The following is a 23,058-nucleotide window of genomic DNA, read 5'->3' on the forward strand; positions in this document are numbered from 1 at the left end:
GTGTGTTGATTAACTAACTAATCAAACTGTGTGCATTTTTTTTTTTTTGATAATAACATCGTTTGACTTTTGTATCTTGTAACTTTTATTAATGATTTGAATAATTACAACCTATGGCTTGCTTAATTGTCATTTGTTATGGTATGAACGGAAGTACCGATGAGTAGAACGCGGCTTGAAGATTCTTCTGATCAACTAAGCATTTATGTAGTAAGACTCAATACATATATTTATGAATCTTGATGCAGTCAAACACAAAGGTAAGAGGCTTTGAACTGCTAAATCAATATTTTATATGCTGTTAGCTATTAAAAAAAATTTGTTGATGTTGCTTTGAACTTTGTGAATTAAACTACAGGCCTAATATCGATCACTTTAATTCTTGATGTATAATTAATTGAATAGATTAAAGTTTTGATTAAAACCCAGGCTTCATTTTTTATGTCTTGTTAAATTATTACGTACACATCTTCTTCAATAGCCACTAGGCTTCATTTTCTGAATGATTATAGAGTTAGGACAACATTCGTTCTAAAATACACATCCAAATTAAAGTGAGTGGAAAAGTTATCAAATACTAAGAAGTGTGAAAATTATGTTGATTCCTATGTTTTGAGACAAATAGATACCATAAATAAATAAGCGTAAAAGAAATCATAGAAGAAATAATTAACAAATTTCATGCTATTTTTCCCCAAATGCGTATCAGGTTTTAAATATTCATAGTTTCTGTGCCCAAAGTAGTCATACAATCTTTCACTTTCTTCAGGACACGGCAAGGGACATTTTCTGTACTTTCAACTTTCTGACTTTTACATTATTGTTCTTCTTTTTTTTTTTTTTTGTCAGCAATGATACATTTGTATAATCTACTCTATTCTAATCTAGGGGGAGGGAGAGCCTAAGGAGATCGTGGTAGGGATTAGTGAATATGCAGAACCAATTAGACCAAAAAAGTACTATGACACAACCCTTAGATTTTTTTCGCTGCAGGTGAGCGTTCAACCCTCATCTACAGCCCTTAGATTTTTACATTGTTCTTCTTCCACTTAGAAAACCCAAAAGGAAGATGGAAACAAACACAGAACACAAATATTGCGCCTAGTTGTCAAGAGTGGATTGTCTTTTATGGTAGGAGTTTTGTGTAGTCAACTAGTCCTTCCCACACCACAAATATTTGCGCCTATAGTTGGACGGAAAGGACCGCAAGAGAAAATGATCGCTCTCATTTGGCAATACATTACCAAGTCGCACAAACTGTCAAACACACGTATATTTAGTTATTTACGGATAAGGATTCAATGCAATTGTGTTTCGTGCGGTTCACATCCGATTGTTGTGCATGTTCAAATTTTTCTGTATAAATACATTATAATGTTGTACTAAATATATATCATTTATTTCATTTATGTATATCACTTTTTACTCAAAGTACAACAATGTAATATAATTGAACACAAAATAGTGTAAAAAATAATAAACAATCTAAGTGAATTGTATTGGACCTCAACTGCCCTTGAGTCCTTTCCCTGTATTTATATAGACAAAGTGACTTAACTCTCTCTGGATATTAAGTACTTCATCCATTCCATTGAAAATGTTATATTTTTATTTTAGAATGTCTCAAAATATTTGATATTTTACTAAAATTATAGTTTTTTTTTTTTTTTTTACTTTTTTCAATACTTTCTCTACTTTTAGTTGTATGTTATGTTTTGAGTTTTTTTGGACAAGTTTAAAAATGAAAGCATTAGCATTACAATCATTTCATTATTCTTAAAAAATTGCAATCTTGAAAAGCAACGAAAAACATGAGAGGGAGGGAGTAATTATCTCCACAAAGCTTAAAAAAAAAAGGGAGAACTAAAACTATACTGAAGAATGAATAGTAAACTAAAGATAAGAGTCACAGCACATACTTAGGAGCCGTTTGATATCGCATTTAAGAATGGGATACGGAATTGAATCATAAACCTCATTGTCCATACGAGTATTCATCAATTCCATTTACATATTTAATCTAGAATCCTAATGACTTTCATTATATATATTCATGAGTTAATCAATCTGAAAATAAGTTTTAAGTTCAAGAATGATAAATAAATTATAAGTGGGCAATGATGACGACAAATTTTAACAATTTCATTTCCATAGAGTGATTCTTACAAGTACTTTACCAGACAATAGTCATACATGGATTACATTATTATTAGCTATTCTCAATACCCTCCTACCGATAAACCAAACATAACCTTAATTTTTTTTTTTTAAATAACCGTCATTCTTTGCCATGCAGTATAAATAGAACCATCATTCAATCTTTTGAGACACAACATAAACCTTTCATGTTCAGACACAACCCCTTGACTCTTTTGAGTAAAACCCTCATTTCAATCTTTTCCATGCACTATATATAGAATCGTCATCTCATTCTTTTGAGACACAACAGAAACCTTTCAGCTCATTCTGAAAACCCAATTACTTAACACGGACACTACACACACAAGCTTTGAGATGGCGGACAAGGGAACAAACGTCAAGGCTAATGGAGGAGAGGCAAGCACCGCACCATCGACGAAGAAGCTTGGAAGCATCTTTCCGAAAGAGAGGAAGCATGTGTCCCAGATGATGGGAGAAAAGATTAGCGAAGCTATTTCTTCTGGTGTAAAAAATATCAAGAACAAGCAGAAGATCAAACCAGATGGAGGCAGTAACTAAATGATCACGGGCTGATACTGGCTTTCGATGTATTCTATGTTATTGTCTATGTTGGTGATCATCAGTGTGCGTAACCTAATGTTATCAACTTACATCGATGTTTTTAATCCTTATAGTAAACAGAAAAAGAGAGTTGATCTAGTAGTTTTAGCGTGGTTGCCGTATCGCCCGAGTCGGAGATGACTCGGTCAATATGTAACCGGTGTTTGCCGGTGTGAGATCGATACCTGAATCAATGAATAACCTGTCTCTGTGTTGACTCAAGCTGACTCAGCCAATATTAGCTGAGTCAATTCAGCGAGACAAGAAATCAGCCAAAACTGGGCGATTTATGACCATCCGACAAGCGATATAGAAGTTTATGGAGCGCTTTCTTAAGTATATTGAAGTTTGGGGCTTTCTCTGAAGCTTTTTTCATTTTCTAGTTAAGATGTGAATCTTTTTCCTGAATTTTGAAGATAAAATCATCTTTTTCACCAAAAGAATCACTAGGTTTTATGCCAAAGTTTTGCTTCAGTAGAACTGTAGAAGGCAGAGCCAAAGTCCGCTGAAGAAGACGATGAGCAGTCTCTGGGTCTAAATTTAGACAATTAAGGCCAAGATTTCACACTATTTACCAAAATACCACCTATATTCTCTACTATGTTGGTTTAAACTTGCTACTATGCAACTACTTCTTATCTTTTTTAAAATAAAATAATTTTATAAAAAGGCAAAATCCTCTTAAGTCTAAATAGATATTCTTCAAACAAGTATAATTCAAAGAAACCACTTTCACTAAATAGATATTCTTCATTTTTCACTAAATAGATATTCAAAATTATTCTCTAATTGATATATGAAAATGAAGAATATAGACAAAATAAAATTTAGACATGTTCAATATGGTAAACAAAGATATTTAACTTATTTTATTTGGTCATTGAATTGTTTATGGAGTTGTACATTTTCATTAATTTTTCATCTTTTTTAGAACACTCTATCTAGTAAAAATTGCGTATCACCCGATATTAGTTCGATACACAATGTTCGATGTGAAAACGCTACCCTACGTGACGATTACCAATTTTGCGACTACGAACCATGAATCTATGGTAGTAATTACAACGCCCATCGTCTTAGTTCCTACTTGTTTTAGAACTGCAAGCTAAAAGAATCATGCATTTACATTTTGAGTCGTCCACTTACAAAAAGCGATTTTAAAAATTTTGAATTCACCCGTAAAAAGGACTCTAAATCACGGTATTTTTAAATAATAGACATAAACATAAAAACCCTTAAAATCAAAGAGTTGGATTATTTATTAGTTTGCTTCTGTCACTTAAATTGTATCTCATTTACTATAAGATTTTCCTTACATTTTTATATGACAATTTTTGCTTTGGTTTCTTGTTTTGGTTGATTTATAGGAAGGAAAAGGAAAACAAAGAGAGATTCAAGAAAATAATAATGACGAAATTATCAAGTCTGACGGAACCAAAATCCAATTAACGAATTTCTTGATGAACCCTTCTTTGTTGTCCATAATTTTTATTAGGGAAAATCGTTTAAAACATCCCTCATATTTTGCAAAATAATTTTTTTTGTCCCTCACTTTTAAAAGTGTACTTTTATGTCCCTTACAAATTTACATTGGTTAAATTTGATCCCTATCTAGATTTTCGACTAATTTTTTTATGGGAATCTACCACATACCTTGCACGTGATCATTTTTTAAGGGCAAAATTGTGAAATTAAAATTTACATAATTCAATCCACAATCCCTCACATTTCACAAAATGAATTTCTTTTATCCCATACATTTCACAAAATAAATTGTTTCATCCCTCACATTTTACAAAACGATTTTTTTCATTTCTAAAAATTGATTAGATTATGTAAGCGACTTTAGATCGGATTATATAAATTTTAATTTAATAATTTTGTCTCTAAAAAATGATCACCTGCAAAGAACGTGATCAATTCCGGTCAAAATTTAGTTGGAAGCCTAGGTAGGGACCGATTTGATCAATGTGAATTTGTAAAAAACGTAAAAATATACTTTTAAAAGTGAAGAACGAAAAAATTCATTTTACAAAATGTGAGGGACATTTTGAACTATTTTCCCTTTTTATTACTACATGGGTAGTTATCACTGCAGCTCTCTCTCACGTGGACACTCGGACAAGTTGACAAGGCTGACTTTCATGTCATGACATGCCCAAAATGAGACTATTTACGTGTCAATGATTGTAATGTTTTGTGTTTTTATTATTTTGTAAATCAGACGACCTGGTTGACTTTTGATGATTGAGAAATTTGGTCTATATATTTTCTAGCCCTTGCTTATGTTTCTGAATGTCATCTTTTTACTTGGTGCTTTGGAGGGCCAAATGGCCCTAATCCGTTTCTGAATGTATGTATTTGACTTCCAAATGGCCACATGGGCATTTCTTTCAATTTAAATAAGAATTTTAGTAGCATCACAAATGTTATAAATTTGAAAACGTATAAAAATCTCTTAATCGCTACTTGTATTATTTGAGATATTAAATATTTGTGAAACAGTCTAAAATTCGAGGGTGAAAATACTTCAAATATAAAAATAAGGGATAGGATAATGGTCTATCACTTTTAAAGTCAAGACGGATGTGACATTCCTATTACTTTCCGAAATGGAGATGAGTTTGAGGAAATGAGTTTAAATCTGGACTTGGCTTGAATACTTGGATTCGAAAGGTCCAAGTATGGGTTACGGAACCATGTATGTTAACTATAGCCCTATATCTCAGTATGAAAGTCTCAATTAATTTGCTTAATTAAGTATTTTTCTTCTTAATTAAAACCAATAAAATCTCAATTGAGGAAAATTTGGCTCCCTTAATTGGTTTAATTTATTGAAGAGATATGGGCCAACTTTTGGTTGGTGGGCTCCTCCTGAAGTCTAATCCAAATTCAAAGCCCAGCGTAAGGTGGGCTTGAATTTCCTCGGCTTAAGAGTCCTTGTAGCAAGGCCTGGTTTTGCAAGTCTTTTAACTAGGGCCGTCAACTAATTTTTTTTTTTTTTTTTGGTAGAAATAGGGATTAAACATTAATAAAATAGAGTTTCGCCCTCTTGCTGTTTTTTGATACAGATGATGACCGTAGCTCTATGCACTCTGCCATTTTATCAATGAAATGATATTTTATCAAAAAAAAAAAATTTATATATATATATATATATATATGAGTTTCGCCTTATCTATTATAGTGCAAAAGAGATAGCGCGGGGAAAACAGATCCCCTGTCAACTAGTTATCTGAACTAGGTTATAGCTACGGGTGGCAATTTTTGATACGACTTAAAAACATGATACGAACTTAATACAAAATTAATGAGTTTGGATTAAAATTTCGAGGGTTCGGATCAGAATCAGGTCGATGAACCCGAAAAAAAAAACAGATCGAATTCAGATCACCCACGATAACCCGTTTATAAATTAAAAGCAATTTAATAAATATAAAAATATTTTATCTAACTAAACTAAGTTATTCTTTTTTCCCCAAAGGCATTAACCATTTAATCCTAAATGTATTTGTTTAGCTTCTGTGAAGTTGGAATTATTAAGTTTGGATAAATGATATATTACATTATTTTCTATTTTTATAGTATCTTAATTTATTTTAGATCTGGTTTGGGATAAAACACTTTTATGGTGTTATTAATTTATTTCAGATTTGGTTTGGAATTATTTTTTCAAAATTTTTATTATAGTTGAAATTATATTTTGGGTCATTTAGGTTGACCTGCCAACCCATCAACTCGAAATTTTTGGGCTCGGATAAGGTATCCTGACTCATTTTCAGTTGACGGGTCATGTACGGATCAATGGGTTTTCTATTGTACTCGGGTCTCAACCCGTCCCACCAACTTATTTCTGATCCGATTGCCACCCCTTAATTATAGCAGGTCCATGCTCAACTCACCTATAATTAGTAAGACATTTGAGTTTCAGAACTTGAGATTCGAGCTAATATACGTAATCCTCATACTCGACTCATAATACACTAGAATTTTGCTCGTGCCTTAGCACGGTCTTTTTTTTATTGTAAATTTATACAAATATGAATAATTTAAATACGAAAATTAACAACAATCCAATATATCCATTCATATTAACTTTAAAAATTAATGTATTCTAAATGTTCAATTATTTACTAAAATTTAAAAATTTGTTTACATACTTTCACTATAATATGATAGTATACAACAAATAATGTATCCTATATCAAAAACTTGGTAGATAAAAATAAAATATTCTTTTAGTTAATTTAAATTTTTATAATGACCATAAACCTAGAACTATATATTCACATTTTGATTATGTAGAAAAGATCCAGCAATCCGTTTTTTTTCATCAATAAATATTTAGTTTTCAACAATATTGATAATTCTGTTGGTGTAACAATTATTTCTCTTTTTAACACTAAGTTAATTCAAAATTATGGGAAAAGATGATGAACAATGATATGGTGATGAAAGGAAGTAATTTATGGAATATGTAAGATTTTAATAATTGTAATTTGAAAAAGACTTTATTATAGTTTTATGTAATAATTTGATAGAAAGAAGATATCATTAAGATAAGATTATTTATTTTTTAAAAGTTATTTTAGATATCATTTAGATAAGATTAGTTTTTTAAATTTATTTTAAAATTAGGAATAATTTTTAAACATATGATATAATATTCAATATGAGTAAAAACCAAATAACCCATACCCGTTAATTCTCTTCAATTAGGCATGCCACATAGGAGTGAGAAACACTCTAATTAAAATAGTTACTTTCATATATATATACATAGATTTGGGTTTTGAATCTAATTCGGCCTCAACCCAAATTCACTTATTATTTTCAAAATTTTTTAATATAATTACTATAACCATTAAGTAATAAAGTTAATTCAAAATCTACAACATTAAAATTACACATAAACCAATAAAAAGTTCATTAAAAGTACGTAAATAAAAAATTTTCAACAATGATTATCCTATTCTTTTAAAGTACACGAAAAATAATAATAAAACATAAATAGACTACTAATAATTTATTTAATGAATTTGATTGTCTTTCTTCTAATTACTAATAGTCTAATTATACATTACGTACTTAACAATAATACATTTGCAGTTACATATATTAGGGTGCACATATATATATATATATATATATATATGCATGCATGTATGTAAGTTTGCATATAATAATAGGTCAGATTTTAATTGGGTTGAGCCTATGAAGGCCCTCCACTCATATTTTAATTGGGCCTCAAATCTAGGTCCAAACTCTACCTGATCTAGAATTATAATAGGCTCGGCCCCTTTTCTTTCGGGCTGGTTAGGTTGAGTTTGGGTCGGCTCAACTCTATTGATAGCTCTACTTTTAAGATTATTATTTCTAATTTCCAACATGATTTTTTTTTTTTGTTTTTAGCATCAAAAGTTATTTGCCTTTCTCACAATAATCCAGGTAAAGATAAAAAGGTTTATTCTATGCTAACGTCACATGATAAAAGGTGAATCTTATACTTAATTGTACGAAAAAGTTTGAATTTCTTTTGCTAAAGTTTTTTTAATTCAAGAGGTGTATAGATTTCTTTTGCTAATGTTTTAAATTTATAGTGAACTCATCCCTTGTACCAAAGAGGGCTTAGTCTAATGACTAAAATTGAGATCTTAAGAATTAGAAATTTTGGATTTAAATCTCCCTATCCCTTCCTCACTTTTTAAATCCTACTCTTCCCTTGCTAAAATAAGAAAAAACTCATCCCCTATATTCTGTATATTTATCCTGTACTTACTAAGGCATAAAATAGAGGGGGAAAAGGAAATTAAAATTGCACGCTCGAATAGGTAAAAGTGGCCGTAGTTTACGTTATCGGATATGGCAAGTCCGAATGTCGGAGCCACTAACAGGTGAAAAGATTTTAGAGCTTTCACATAATTGCCAGTCACGATTCATTGGACAATGATCACGATTCCATGCCACACTGGATGAATTAACATAACAAAGTTAGAGACTTAAACAAGACATCTATACATTACGATAATTGTGTCCAAAAACACCACAGGTTGACTCTTATAGAAAGTTGTGCTCCAAAATCAATTTTATCTTGGACTAATTTTAATTTGCACCTCTAAATTTGTATTATGTGGAGACCAATTGTGTATTTGTCCGACTCGGCACCGTCTTAGACTAGGGCCATGGTAGTGCTTGGAGGGGAGCCTCCCCAGGATTCAATTCCTGGTCCTTTAGGATAAAGGGTTTTGGGGATGTTTCCTGGTTCCACTTGAGTTAGGGCCAATTGTGTATTTGTCCGCTTCGGCATACTACTTTTGCACTTTACGTGTTAAACTCTAATTTTGGACACTTTTTACCATAAATTCTTAATTTTAGACACTTTACACCATAAATTCTCAAATTTGTCCAATTTAAATCTAATCAATAATTACATTCACAAAATTAACAAGATAAAGAATTATGAAGATTAATGATAATGTATTATTTTGCTCTAATTGGAATCCCTTAACTTCTTTTTGATCAGTTTCAAACATTGGTATTGATTTATATGATTTCAATCACTAATTTTGTTAGCAAAATTAGCAAGATAAAAGATGGTGTAAATGAATGACAATGTATTATTTTATTTTTCTATGATACCTAAGCACTTTTTGACCACTTTTGGCACATTTTTATTGATTTGTTAGAACCTCCATGCTATTAATTTTGCTAAAGTTGTCATTAACAGGATTTAAATAGTACAAAGTTGAGAGTTTAGGGTGCAAAATATTCAAAATTGAAATTTAGAATGCTAAGTGAAACAGTGATAAAAATTCAGGGATGCAAAGTGGAGTTAGTCCTTTTATCTAATCCAAGTTCAAAACAAACCGATTCAAATGTATAGATTATATATATTTTTTGATAAAAACATCGTCATTTCATTAATTCATTAAATCTGCACTAATCGCAGAAATTATATCAATCATACACAAATACAAACAAATCTAAAGAACAAATATTTGATACTATAAATCTAGAAAATCAATCAAATATTAAACTTTGAATCTCCAAAAAAATCAAAGATAAAATATTGACAATGCTAAAATCATGTGTGAAATGCTTCCAATTGTACAATTTGCTTTCTCCCAAATCTACTAATGAACTAATTCATGCCTAGATGTTAAGGCAAGATCTTCTTAGGTAGATCTAAAAAATCTCAAATCTAACAACCAAATATGAAAAAATGTAGATTTATTACAAGAAATAGATTAACTCCAAAAACTCTCACTAGAAATTCCTGGAAGAGGGGAAAACTTTTGCTTCCTCCATTCCATTGAAAGTGTTCTACTTTTCATTTTGAGATGTTCCAAAATATTTGTCTTGTTGAGAAAGTCAAAGCACTTTTTGGTCTCTCTTTCCAATATAACCTCTCCCTCTAATCATATACATGTTATCATTCAAATTTAAATTTTAAATATGTGGGGGTAAAATTGAAAAGAAAAGTACAATTGTTACAATCAAACCACTATTAATGTTAAAAGTTGGATTCTCGAAACATAACCAAATAATTGGGATGGCAGGAGTACTAAAAATCCCTAAGAAAGAAAAATTTCTTACTAAAAAATCTTAAGAGAGCAGAAAAAATTCTTAGAAGAGAAGAAAATCTCTCCAATAAACTCTAGAAGAGACTTTTTTATAAACATAAAAAATAAAAGAAAAATAAATATGGGAAGGATTGAGAGAGTCCAAAGGAGACCACCTCCTTTTAAGGAGGTAGATGTTTTGTTTACTTGGAAAAGAAAAGTTAAAAAGAAGAAGGAGAGTTTAGATTTAGAAAGAGAGTTATTTTTGTTGAGTGTTATGTTAATGTACAGATTAAGATAATTGATAGGGTGTACATTGTAGTACATTTACATGCATAATTGCTAGTTAACCATATTATTTGAGCTTTATCTTGAGTAGAAACTGCTTAATTTTGCTCGTATATTGTTCTAATAGATGAAAAACTCAATTGAAGAGAAAATGGACTAAAAATGTGATGTGAAGAAGCAATGAAAGAGGATAAAGTCAAGAGAAAGAGGTTTCCCAGGAACGACATGTTTTGTTTGGTTCTCACGTTTTTATAGTAAAAAATCCAAATTACTGAAGTACAACTACGCTGCGATGCTCTTACGACCAAACCTCAGTATTTTAAGCATATCTCAGCGTCTAGATCTCCAAATGACTTGATTCTTGTGGCGTTGGAAAGTTATTCAAAGGGCTACAACCTTTGTATTTGGAGCAAGAACTGATTCAACCTATTTGATGGAGTTTTAGGGCATCAAATTTGATCCACGGACGGATTCATGACCGGTGTTGGACATCACAAAGAACTTCGTGCTAGACATCTTCCAGACTCTTTGGTGTTTTAATCTCAACCCAATGACTGGCGCTGGACATTGGGCCAGTCCTCATCAGATAAATGTGTGAAAATACGATTTTTCAAGTCTAATAGAGCCTATTCCTACCCTGTTTAGGATATATCTTCAAGAAACTATAGATAAAGGTTCTTTTGGTAATTTTTAGGGTAGAAAACATTAGTCTAACCTAGTTTTAAAATCTTTTCATAGTTTAGTCTTGAGAGATCAAGATCAAATGGAGCCAAATCAAGGAGCACGCAAGGAGAAAATTGGAGCAACCAACTGAGAAGTTTTCTTACTCTTTTTCTTATCTTTGCAGCAATTCTTTAAATTCATGGTTTTAACTTCTAAATCATGTTAAACTAAATTGTCTCTAGGATTTTTATGAAGAAATTTTATTTATTCTTCTAGTTTAATTTCTAGCTTTTTCTTTTTTTTTTTTAATTGAAATTTTATTATTTTATAAAAATTTCGGCAGAGTTTCCCCTTAAAAAAGGACGAAACTCCCTGCCATCAAACCACAATTTGACAATAAATTTACAAGCTAGTGAAAGTTTAAGCATTTAAAAACTGAAATTAAGATTAAATCTTCATTTTTCCATATCAGGATGTCTTCCAGTGAATCTGAAGGATGATCTTTGAAGATTTTAGCAGTCAATCTTCCTCCCTTGATGTCCTTCTAACCGCCATTTTCACCTTCATTGGCCTTTTCTGCTTCTTATTCCAATTCATGCCAGACACCGTGTACGAAACGTAGGAAATCCTAATCGATCTAATCTAATAGCCCCCCTAACCAATTGCGGCAATTCTGAGAATGTATTAAACACATGACCTGTACTAGAATCAGCACCAAAATTTGCCAAACGATCTGCAGGTGCGTTTGCTTCCCTGTAGCAGTGTGTGATCGATGTGAAATATTGCTTGAACATCATCAACTCATCCAGATCTCTCTGTAAACGCCAAGGACAAGCACTAGTCCCTTGAACAATGTGAACCAGGGTGAGAGAATCCGCCTCTAAGTGTAACTCCAAGCACCCTCGAATCACACAATGTCTAACGCCCCATAGCAACGCTCGAAGTTCCGCCTGCATGCTGGTTATCACCCCGAAGGGCTCCGCGTAGCCGAATACAAAATTTCCTCGACTATCCCGCACAAGCCCACCCCCCCCACTCCTTCCTGGGTTCCCCCGAGAACATCCATCTGAATTCAACTTATAGCCTCTACGTGGAGTTACCCAGTAAACTGGCCTAATAACCATCCGCCTTTGATGACTACCTAATTCGAGAAGCAACCCTTCCCATGTAGGGGCAGAAGGCTGCACCCCCGGGAACCGTGACTGAAGGAAATCATGCAGAAACTGAACAATCCGATTCACCGTAGGCCTGATCCTCATCTTCCGACCTTCAAACACCCCTTCATTCCTAGCCTTCCATAAAACCCAGCATACCACCGAAGGAAGTATATTATGCAAAAACTTTACACGATCATTAGTCCCCCTCCTTAACCAACAAGACCACACCATATGACGCACCGTATGCACCCCACTAAACTCACCAGCAGTACTCTCGAAGTGTCGCCAGACCAATCGTGCCCCTTCTCCTGAGCAAAACACATGATTCAAATCCTCCTCCTGGGGATTCTGACAACACAAGCATCTAGATGGGCCACAAACCCCAAACCTCTTTAGGCGATCCATAAGAGGGAGCCTCCCCTGTAGTAGTCGCAGCATAAAGAAAGAAACCTTGACTGGAAGACCCTGCTGCCATATACGACCAAAAAGCCAAGAATTGTCATTGGATTGACGGATCAATGAGTAAGCCGATGCAGTGGAAAAAACACCCGAGTTCGTCAATGCCCATACCATTGTATCATTTCCCCTATCGGTAGGAGGGTCAATCTCCAAAACCTGCGTAACCAATTCTCCATCCAAGAATTGATGGAGCATGTCCACATTCCAAGCCCGCCGATCTACAAAATCAACCACCGAATGATCATGGAAGACCTCAACCTTGTCACAAAGCGCACCTGACCCCATCCAATTATCATGCCAAAAGTCCAAAGCCCCCTCCCGAACTACCCAGCTAATATTATCCTCCCCAAAACGCTGCATTGTGACCATCCTCTGCCAAACTTGGGATCCCGGATGCCCAATATCAGCAAGACAAGGGTGATGACCTGCACAATACTTCTGGGACATAAACTTTGCCCATAATGATTGTTGTTGTCGAAATTTCCACCAGAGTTTAATGGAAAATGAGTCGTAGACCTGTTTCAAACCCCGCAGGCCTACACCCCCTTCATCCTTCGGCCGACACAAATCTGCCCAACGTATCCAATGGAATTTATCCCCGAAATTCGAAGATCCCCACAAGAACTTGGCGAACAATTTCTCTATGACCATCAACATCCCTTTTGGAGGGGACGCGGCTGCCAGTAAGTGAATTGGCATAGAGGATAACACGCTCTGAATCAACACCACCCTGCCTCCTAGCGATAAAATCTGGTTTTTCCAACTCAAAATCCGATTCGCCACCGCATTGTATATATCCGTATAGTAAACCTTCTTGCTCCTTCCGGTATACAAGGGATAACCAAGGTACCGTATTAGAAAGTCGCGTTTATTATACCCTAATATCTGGTTAACAACCGCTGCCCTCTGAGATGGTGCCCGTGGATGAGTAAGGAAACAACTCTTCTGAGGGTTGATTCGCTGACCTGATGCCTCATTATAATCATCCAAAACCCGTTTAATCAGACGTAGGGATGACTTGGCCCCACTGGAAAAGATAATCACGTCATCGGCGAATGCCAAATGCGTAATTATAGAACAATGAGGAGGAACTTTGAACGGAGTAAATCCTCTTTGTGTGGGTAGCGTGTTGAGGGTTCTAGACAGCACCTCAGCTCCGATAACGAATAAGGCTGGTGAAATTGGATCCCCTTGCCGTAAACCCCGTGAAGATCTGAAAAAGCCGTTTGAACCACCATTAACAAGTACCGAGAACCACACATTCGATATTAATCGCCAAATCATGTCTATCCAGGTCTCACTGAATCCGAAATATCGTAGCACCTGTAGGAGAAAGGGCCATGAGACTTTATCATAAGCCTTCATCATGTCTAACTTGATGACCACATTGCCACCCCGATTTGATTTCCCGATATCGGCTACTAACTCCTGAGCTAACAAGAAATTATCTGTAATCTGCCTCCCTTGGACAAACCCGCTTTGCTGTGGAGATATAATCCGGGGTAATATCATCGCCAACCTTGCCGATAACAGCTTGGAGATGATTTTGTTAGTAAAGTTGCACAGACTGATTGGACGAAAATGCTTAAAATCTTGGGGGTTCTCCACTTTTGGCAGCAACACAATTGAGGTAGCCGTGATACTCCTAGGTAGTTCAGCACCGCAGAAAAAGCTGACAACCGCCCGGTATAAATCCGATGCCACTACCTCCCAAGCAAAGGTAAAGAATTTCCCTGTAAACCCGTCCGGGCCGGCTGCGCTCTCTCCATCCATAGCAAAGACTATGTCTTTAACTTCTGTAAGAGATGGAATGTCCGTTAACCGTGAGTTTTCCTGGTCTGTTATCAGTTTAGGTATGATCTCCAGACCGGTAAGGGAGGGAAGATCCCCCTCTGCCGTGAAAAGTTCCTTAAAGAAACCCACCGCTGCCTCCCCAATTTGGCATTCCCCCTCGATCCATTCTCCAGCAGTACCCCTGACTCGATGAATTACTGCCCTACGTCTCCTTTCCGAAACCAAGGAGTGGAAATATTTGGTGTTCCTATCTCCGTCCGAAAGCCACTTAACCGGCGCCTTTTGTCTCCAAAAACCCTCCTCAACTACAAGCGCTCGGCGCAATCGAGCCCGATCATGATGTAACTCGCTCCGTCGCTGCTCAGTAGGATCGAGGTCGTATGCTGTCTCAGACTCGGTTACCACACGCTCTGCACTACGTACCCCTTCAAAAATATCCCCGAATGTCATCCTAGACCACTGCTTGAGGGCATTTTTAACATTCCTCAACTTCGATGCCAATACTTGCAAAGGAGAGCCATTGACTGGATGAACCCAACAGTCCTTGATAACCCCCAGAAAATCAGGATGAGTGGTCCAGATGTTTAAGAAACGAAACGGCTTGGGTTTGTTGTCTAGCCTCGTATCCACCGATAGCAACAAGGGAGCATGATCCGACGGGTCACGGCCTAAATGTTGCACCATGAATTGGTATGGTAGCTCCATTGCACTCCCACACAGAAGTAAGCGATCCAGACGCTTCCAGATCCGCGCCGTTCCCGAACGATTATTACACCATGTAAACCTTGACCCAGAGAATCCCGCATCACTGACACCAGCTAGCGCCATAATTCTAGCTTTTTCTATGATATGTCTATCTTGATTTAATTACATGTTTGTGATTGGCCACCATAGACATGTTCTTAGGGTTTGTATTGAATTGAGAAGGAATATACAACCGTGCACCAGATAGATATTGAGCGCAGGGTATACATATAACGATTAAGCTCAATCCACAGTCAAGTTCTACGTTTATAAATTCCTAAATACACTCACATGCGATTTTTCGCAAATGTACGGATCGTGAACGAGTATAGGGTATTAAGGGTCGATCCCTCAAGAAAGATGGGCAAGTACCGGCACTACTAAAATTTCTATATTATTTAGACTATCAACGAATTAAAACAAATAAACTAAGATATAAATGGATAGATAAATGCAAATAAAATCTCCTTGGGTAATGGAATCCCTACCTATTCATACTAGTGCAACTCTCTAACCAAATGAGTACCAAAATCTCGACTAAGTTATGGCATAATTTCCTAATATACGTGATACCCGCTTTCGCTGGTATACTAACTATACCTATAGTTAATTTATACCTACTTTTGTGATCATGAAATCAACTACAAGTTCATTCACTTTTATGAAATTACATAGAATAAAACCACAAAAGTGTACCTCTACTTTCGTGAGTGTACTCCTTAGGTTTAACACTTCTATGAACTAGTGTCAAATTTCAATTCTCATTACAAATCTAACACCTTTAGATGATCATAATCAATGGCCAGTTAATCATGATTACAAGAGCAAAAGTACTAAATAACTCAAACAAGATAAAAGTATCAATTGGCCAAGAAATCAATACCAAACAATCATAGAAAGTTCAACCAAATACCCAAGGCATACACTTTAAAATAACATTACAAACACAAAATCCAAATCTTGCATTAACAAACTTCGAGTTCAATACAAAGATAAAGATGTGGAAAGAAGAAAACCCTTGTCACTAGAGTTTCTTGAACCTCTCATTCTTCATCTCCCTTGGCCTCTTTGTTGAGCCAATACAAAAATGAATAACCATAACTAGATTATACTACACTAACCTACACTAAAACAAGAGAAGATAAAGAGAGTTATAATTGTTAAAGGCTTGTGTCTTGCCTCAAAGTGCAAGATACAACCCTTTTGTTATTGTTCTTCTTTCTCTAAACTCTCTCTCTTCTTTCAAGCTAACTTGAACTAACTCCCCTGGAACTAGAAGAACTATGTAGTATATTTCTTGGTCTTGCATTATTGGAGTCAAAATGTCAAAAGAGAAACTCCTAGAACCCTTAAAAGTAGGTACAAGTTGTTCCTTTTCATCTTGTCAAAGATGGAAAAAGAAAGAAAATTCATGCAAGTTGGCAACTTGCAACTGCCAAGAATCCCTTGGATGAATCTTTGGAGGGATTCTTCTAAGGATTGGATAGAGCAAGTGCAAAACGACTCACTGGCCACAAACCATGTGAGAAACCGCGAGCGGTTGCTTGACAGTTTCTTCTTCTTCTTGTAGTTTCTTGATAGTTTCTTCTTCTTCTTTGCAACACATCTGTTAGCCATTGTTGCGACGTCTCAAACTTATAATCTTCACTCATTTTTGCTTCCAATTGAACCTGATCATTTTATCTACAAAAACAAAGAAATTTTGCAAATAAAATGATAAAATCACAACAAATTCATCTATCAATTCAATGTGCAAATTCGAGATAAAAGATGGACAACTTATACAATTTAACCTTACAAATTTTCTCAAAAATAATATGAAACCATTCAAAAATATCACAAATTTAGCTATTATCAATAGATAAACATATTTAGCCTAATCACCAAAATATGTTAGGATTTGTATGACGCACTTATATCACCAAAGTTTTTAAAGGGTTTAATTGAATACTTGCGATCTCGAGAGAGACGTAAGATTTAATTAGGCGCACTTTATGTGACGCCCCCACTTCTCCCTAAGGCGAACCAAAGGGTATCCGCGGGACGCCTGCCCAGCTCTCGCCAGAACTCACTACAATCCATCATTCAAAAGCTCGAAATACTTTAAGTAACTTCAATACATAATTAAAGTACTCCAAATATCTCACACTTACAATTATGCAGCTTCCAAGCTTAAATACAACCCAACGGAAAAGGGTACAAAAGCCATCCGTTATAATATAACTTAAAGTTTTCAAAAGAAAACAATCTAGTACTACTCACGAGCACCCTTGGTCTCGAACCCTGTAAAAGAAAACCACAACGTGGGATGAGCTACACAGTCCAGTGAGGTTCCAACACACTCTAACAGTTCAAATAAATCAAGTAAGTTGGGCATATCATATGCATGGTTCAATGTTACACAATGGCGTGTTATCATGAGGTGATAATCATTGTACGAGTAATTTGAGACATTTATCATGGTATGAGACATTTATCATGAGACAGGTACCATGATATAAGTACATTGGTCAGGTAACAGGTATGGAGCATATCACAGGCATAGTTCAGGATTTCATGTTGACATTTTAGCATGAAACAATTATCATGATACAAGGTAAACATATACGGTAGGATACGGTGTTCCAGTGGAACTCTGTCGGTCATCTGCACCTTATGACTTCTGATCCCCACGGTACGGTCTGGCCATCGCCTTATCCCTCCAGTGGTAATACTCGAGTATACCGAAACGGTGGCTCAGGGTTCCAACCTACCCGACCGAGCCCAGTCCTGGCTCGAGTAGGTCAGTAACCAAGGGCAGGGCCCAAGTTCAGCTTAGAGCTTACAACATGCACAGGTAACCAAGTAATTCGACAAAAGGTAAAATTCATCATTTGAGTAGGTCGAGTGAGGTAAAGTACACACTCGCCTAATAATGATGGACAGCTTCATATAACATGTGATTCATGATAATCAAGTAATCAGGTGGTCAAGTAACCAAGTAAGTTGGTGATCACGTAAGCAGATAACCAAGTAAGCAAGTAACCAAATAGATTAGAAAACGGTAAGTAAACACGGTTAACGGTAAACGGTAAACGGTAGTAATTACGGTTAATTGGTAGACATATGTCATTTCAATAGGCCGCCATTGGCCGTTTTTCACTTTCACCACGTAAGAGTCGAGGAGATTCACTCCAACCGACTTATGCTGTCATAGCATAATTAATCATTTAGACACATCATGTAAATATGCTCTCCAAACATTTCATATCTAGTATTTCAAGTAATCACATAAGTATGCTCTTTAAGCATTTCATATCGAATAGTTCAAGTAGTCACGTAAATATACTCTTCAAGTGTTTCATATCGAATAGTTCAAATATACATACTTCAGGTGTTTCATGTCGAGTAATTCAAGTATACATTATTCAAATATGCATGAGTGTGGCAAATACTTAACATATAGCACTTAACACTTAATAATCATGACATAAGCGTGTCCTAGACTTATTCGATTACGTATTCCTATATGGAACACTCACCTAGTCAAAACAAGCGAGTAGTTCTTAAACAAGCGTCTTAGGTGTCCGCTCCGAGTTCCTCTGGGAGATTCCCTCGAGTGCCTGAGCAAACAATAATCAACTACCACTCAAAATCATTCTAATTATCGAGAAAAATTGTACACTAGTACAATCTAAGAAATTAACGCAGAGACGAGTCTAAGGGTTCGTGTAACTCGAGGTTCAAAAGTGGGTTTTAAAATACAAGACAAATCTGATTTCCATCTTTGAAATCAAATGTAAAACGATCAAATGATATTGAAGGAAAATGGAGGGTTCGAAACCCTTAGTTTCCTTAAAGTTAGAAAATTCCAGATTTAACAAGCAATTTTTGAAAAATCATATTTCATTCTCTACAAGTCCAAAATTGGAAAACTTGGTACTGTTGGAATCCTCTTTCAAAGTACTAAAAGTTCTTAGAAGACACTTTTCAATGATTCCCAGTGGAAGACATTCAAATTTAGGCTCAAAATCGGTAACTTGAATTACCAAGACAGATTTAAGTTGGTTTTTGGCCAACTTTGGAAATTCGGAAAAATTCACTTGTTTTGAACTAACCTTTGAAATTTGGAAATCAATCAGTGTTGCAATCCAAGAGTATAACAAAACAAGCGGAACGAGAAACGGAGTTTCGAGCACCAAGATATAGTACCTCCAAGTTGCTGAAAAAGTTAAGACTGTTGGGCTATTTTCCAGGTTTAAAACTAGATTTGAAATATCATTTGGTCATCAAGTTGGCATTAGAAATACATCAAACTTGGTACACTAAATCTTCCATGTGTGAACAACATTTCTACTAAGTTTCGTACAAAAACTCTCACGGTAAGGTAGTCATTAAAACAACCAAAGTTTATGAAGAGTTTCAAGGCTAAACTACCTTCTCACTTTTCTTTCGTTTACAAACTTTTTGTACCATGAAATCAGTTTCAAATCTCTCCATTATTGAAACCAAGAGTTCATAAACATCCACTGAGCAATTTAAAGACCATTGACATCTAAATTCTAGAAATAAAACTCTCCAAATCAGATTTGACAATTTGGCTAAGAGAAAACGAAAAGTTTTCCAGATTCGATGAGCGAATTTTGTGACATCATTTGCATATCAAAATGGTCTTAGAATATTACCAAATTTTGTACAATTAAACCTCCATATGAGGATTACTCTTCTATCAAATTTCATTTGAAAATTCACACGGGAAGGTAGTTAACTAAACCATCAAAGTTCAAGAAATTTCCCAAGGTAAAACTGTCTTCTAGCTCTTCTTTCCTTTTTAAACATTTTGTCCAAAGCAACCAACCCAAATCTGGTTTATTTGTGAAACAAAGTCCAAGGAACATCTAATCTAAAGTTTGGTAGATGTCGGACATCAAAGTTTCCAAAACAACAAGTCCCAAATCATTGTTAGTTACAAATCTGTCCAAGTGGAAAATTCTATCACTGTAGCAGTTTCAAACTTTGGCCACAACTCACTCCATTCAACTTGGAATTGGGCGTGGTTGATGGCGTTGGAAAGCTCTCTTCTAAAGCTGAATTTTCTCAGAAGAAACCATTTTCAAATTCCATTCACAAATAGCTCGTTTTTGAGCATCAAGAAGCAATTTCTGTCCTGTCTCCTGGAGAGCAACGAAACAGGACAGTGATATTCAATCGAATGGTGTGGCTCACTCAAGTGGAACCAGAATGTGAAATTGGTACCGATGGAAAGCTAGGAATGTCTAGTTTCCAATGCCGCAAACGGCACTTGATTTCGACATCGGAACAAAGAGTTATGGCCGTTACAAAATGACTGCCTGGGCAATACGGGATTCATTTTCCAGTTTTGCTAACTTTGGAAATCAACTCATTTGACCAACCAAATCATGTTATTTTTCAATGAAATTTTGTACACACTTACAATAATAGATAAACAACATAATCAATTCATTAGAATCTCAAAATCTGGCACGAAAATGGTCGGACAAGGCAGGGGTAAAACGGTCACTTTTGCTCCAAGCACCTCCTTTGATTTTCTACCAACAATACAACATTAATCTACTAATATAAGCACTAAACCACCATTAATTTCATCATCCAACATTAAATCAGTCCTTCCATCAAAAGTGGGAGTTCATAGAGCCCACACAACACAAATCCACCATAAACAAGACCACCCACATGCATGCAAGAGTTTATACGTGTAATAGAGCTTCCGTAAGCTAAGATTCAAGGAGTTGATCGTCCATTACCTCTCTTGATGAACTAGGACAGAATTTCGGCCCCTTAGATGCTCAAGAAAACCGTGGATAGCAGCCCTCTTTCTTAGCTTGATGTAATCTCCAAGTAATTAGCTAAGAGTGGTTGAAATTTGAAGTGAAATGGAGAAGATTTGGTGAAGAAATTTGGATGGAATTTGAGTTGTTTTTCTCCTTTGTTAGCCGGCCAAATGAGGGAGCAAGAGAGAGAGTGTGGTCTGAAATGAGGCTTCCAAAGGAAGCTTAATGACTAAGGATTGGGTGCACAAAAGTCAACCGCAAAAAGTGCGCGCACGCGCGCGTTTTGTACTCGATTCCTCTCGCGTTTGTTTCACTAGTGTACTAAACTTCTAATGCATTTATATTCATATAAATATTATTCACTCTTAATTGTCCCAAAATAAGGGTCTAAAGTTCCTCAATTTAAATTGCGCGTGTGAAAACGCGTATCTCCAATTTAAGCGCAATAACGCGAAACTTCCGAGAAATTCTTATAACGATAGTACTAATAACTATCACTTGAGTATTTAAACATTAAAATGCCTAATTTAGGTCCATTGTACATGTCTCCAATATTTCAAACTATTGTACTCTCAATCGATCAAGATTTCCAAAGACGTGTTCATTATTTTTACAAAACGAGCTTCCGAAAATTAATTTTTGAAACAAGTCATTTTAAAAATATAATGAAACTATATTTCCATGTAATTAGATCTCAAGAGCTTAGAAAATAATATTCGGTGTAAAAGGCCAAATAAATAATTAAATAAGCTAGAAATAGGAGATTAAATAAGTAAATTTTTGCGAGTCCTCACACATTAGGTATATCGAGAGATAATCTAGAATACGATTGTGTGATGCGTTCATAGTTTGTTAAGAAATTAACTAGAGAATTGATTCAAATTCTGGATTAAAACTTGAAATTTTAGACTCGCATCTATTGTTTTCTCACCATTCCTTTATTTGAATTAATTATTCATTTGTTGATTAGTTAGAAAACACAATTTCTTGAATTTAAATTTTGTTATTTTATTAGAATAATTAGAGTAGAAAATTAACTCGTCCTTGTGGGTTCGACCTTGGAATATTCCAGGTAAATTATTACTACGATCGACCCTGTATACTTGCAGGAATTCATCGATTAAGTTTTTGACATCGTTGCTGGGGACAGAACTTAATTTTTTTACTTTAGTTATTTTCATTTTATTTTTTATCTTATTTTACTTCTAGTTCTTCACTTTTAGTTTTGATTTTTCTTGCTTAGGTACTTGGTATATGACCCGGTCTCAAAAAGGTGATTTGGATTTTGACCCAAAAAGTGAAAAAACTACAAAATATTTGAGGAAGCAAACGCGCTTGCAAAAACAAACTTTGCAACCATTTTCACCAGGATTCCATATTACTTTGGAGATAGCTAAGTCGGGCACTTCTGATGATGAAGAGATGGCTGAGGAGAATAGAAATAATGGCAATAATCAACAGCCGGTAGTGCAGCCATCCGCAGGGCTTCGTTTTGGGAATATTCAACATCCTATGATCACGGCTTCTCCTCACTACATCAGGCTAAGTGAAGGAGCAAGAAATTATGAGCTCAAAATGGTACACTTTACCATGTTGCCTGCTTTCCATGGTTTAGCCAATGAAGACCCGATCTTCTTCATAAGAGAATTTTATTCGGTGGTCCAAACATTCCTTTTGAGTGGGGTTTCAGAGGATGACTTACGAATCAGGTGATTCCCTTATTGTCTCAAGAATCGTGCAAAGTCTTGGTTATTTCATCTACCTGAAGGATCTCTGAGCATATAGGAAGATGTTTATAATGTTTTTATGACTGAGTACTACTTACCTCAGAAGACCATC

The 23,058-nt window shown here is 35.2% G+C and overlaps 1 protein-coding gene across 1 annotated transcript; it reads right to left on the reverse strand.

Annotated features, from left to right (window-relative positions):
* Positions 1 to 11,866: 11,866 nt before the first annotated feature.
* LOC140015992 (uncharacterized) lies at positions 11,867 to 15,511 on the reverse strand. The gene has a single exon (XM_072068832.1). The coding sequence runs from the start codon at positions 15,509 to 15,511 to the stop codon at positions 11,867 to 11,869; it is 3,645 nt and encodes a 1,214-aa protein (XP_071924933.1).
* Positions 15,512 to 23,058: the final 7,547 nt, after the last annotated feature.

The sequence above is a fragment of the Coffea arabica genome, chromosome 10c, assembly GCF_036785885.1.
Source record: "Coffea arabica cultivar ET-39 chromosome 10c, Coffea Arabica ET-39 HiFi, whole genome shotgun sequence".
Classification (NCBI taxonomy): Eukaryota; Viridiplantae; Streptophyta; class Magnoliopsida; order Gentianales; family Rubiaceae; genus Coffea; species Coffea arabica.

Coding starts and splice junctions, on each gene's coding strand:
- LOC140015992 (XM_072068832.1), bottom strand. CDS start 15,511: ATGGCGCTAGCTGGTGTCAGTGATGCGGGATTCTCTGGGTCAAGGTTT.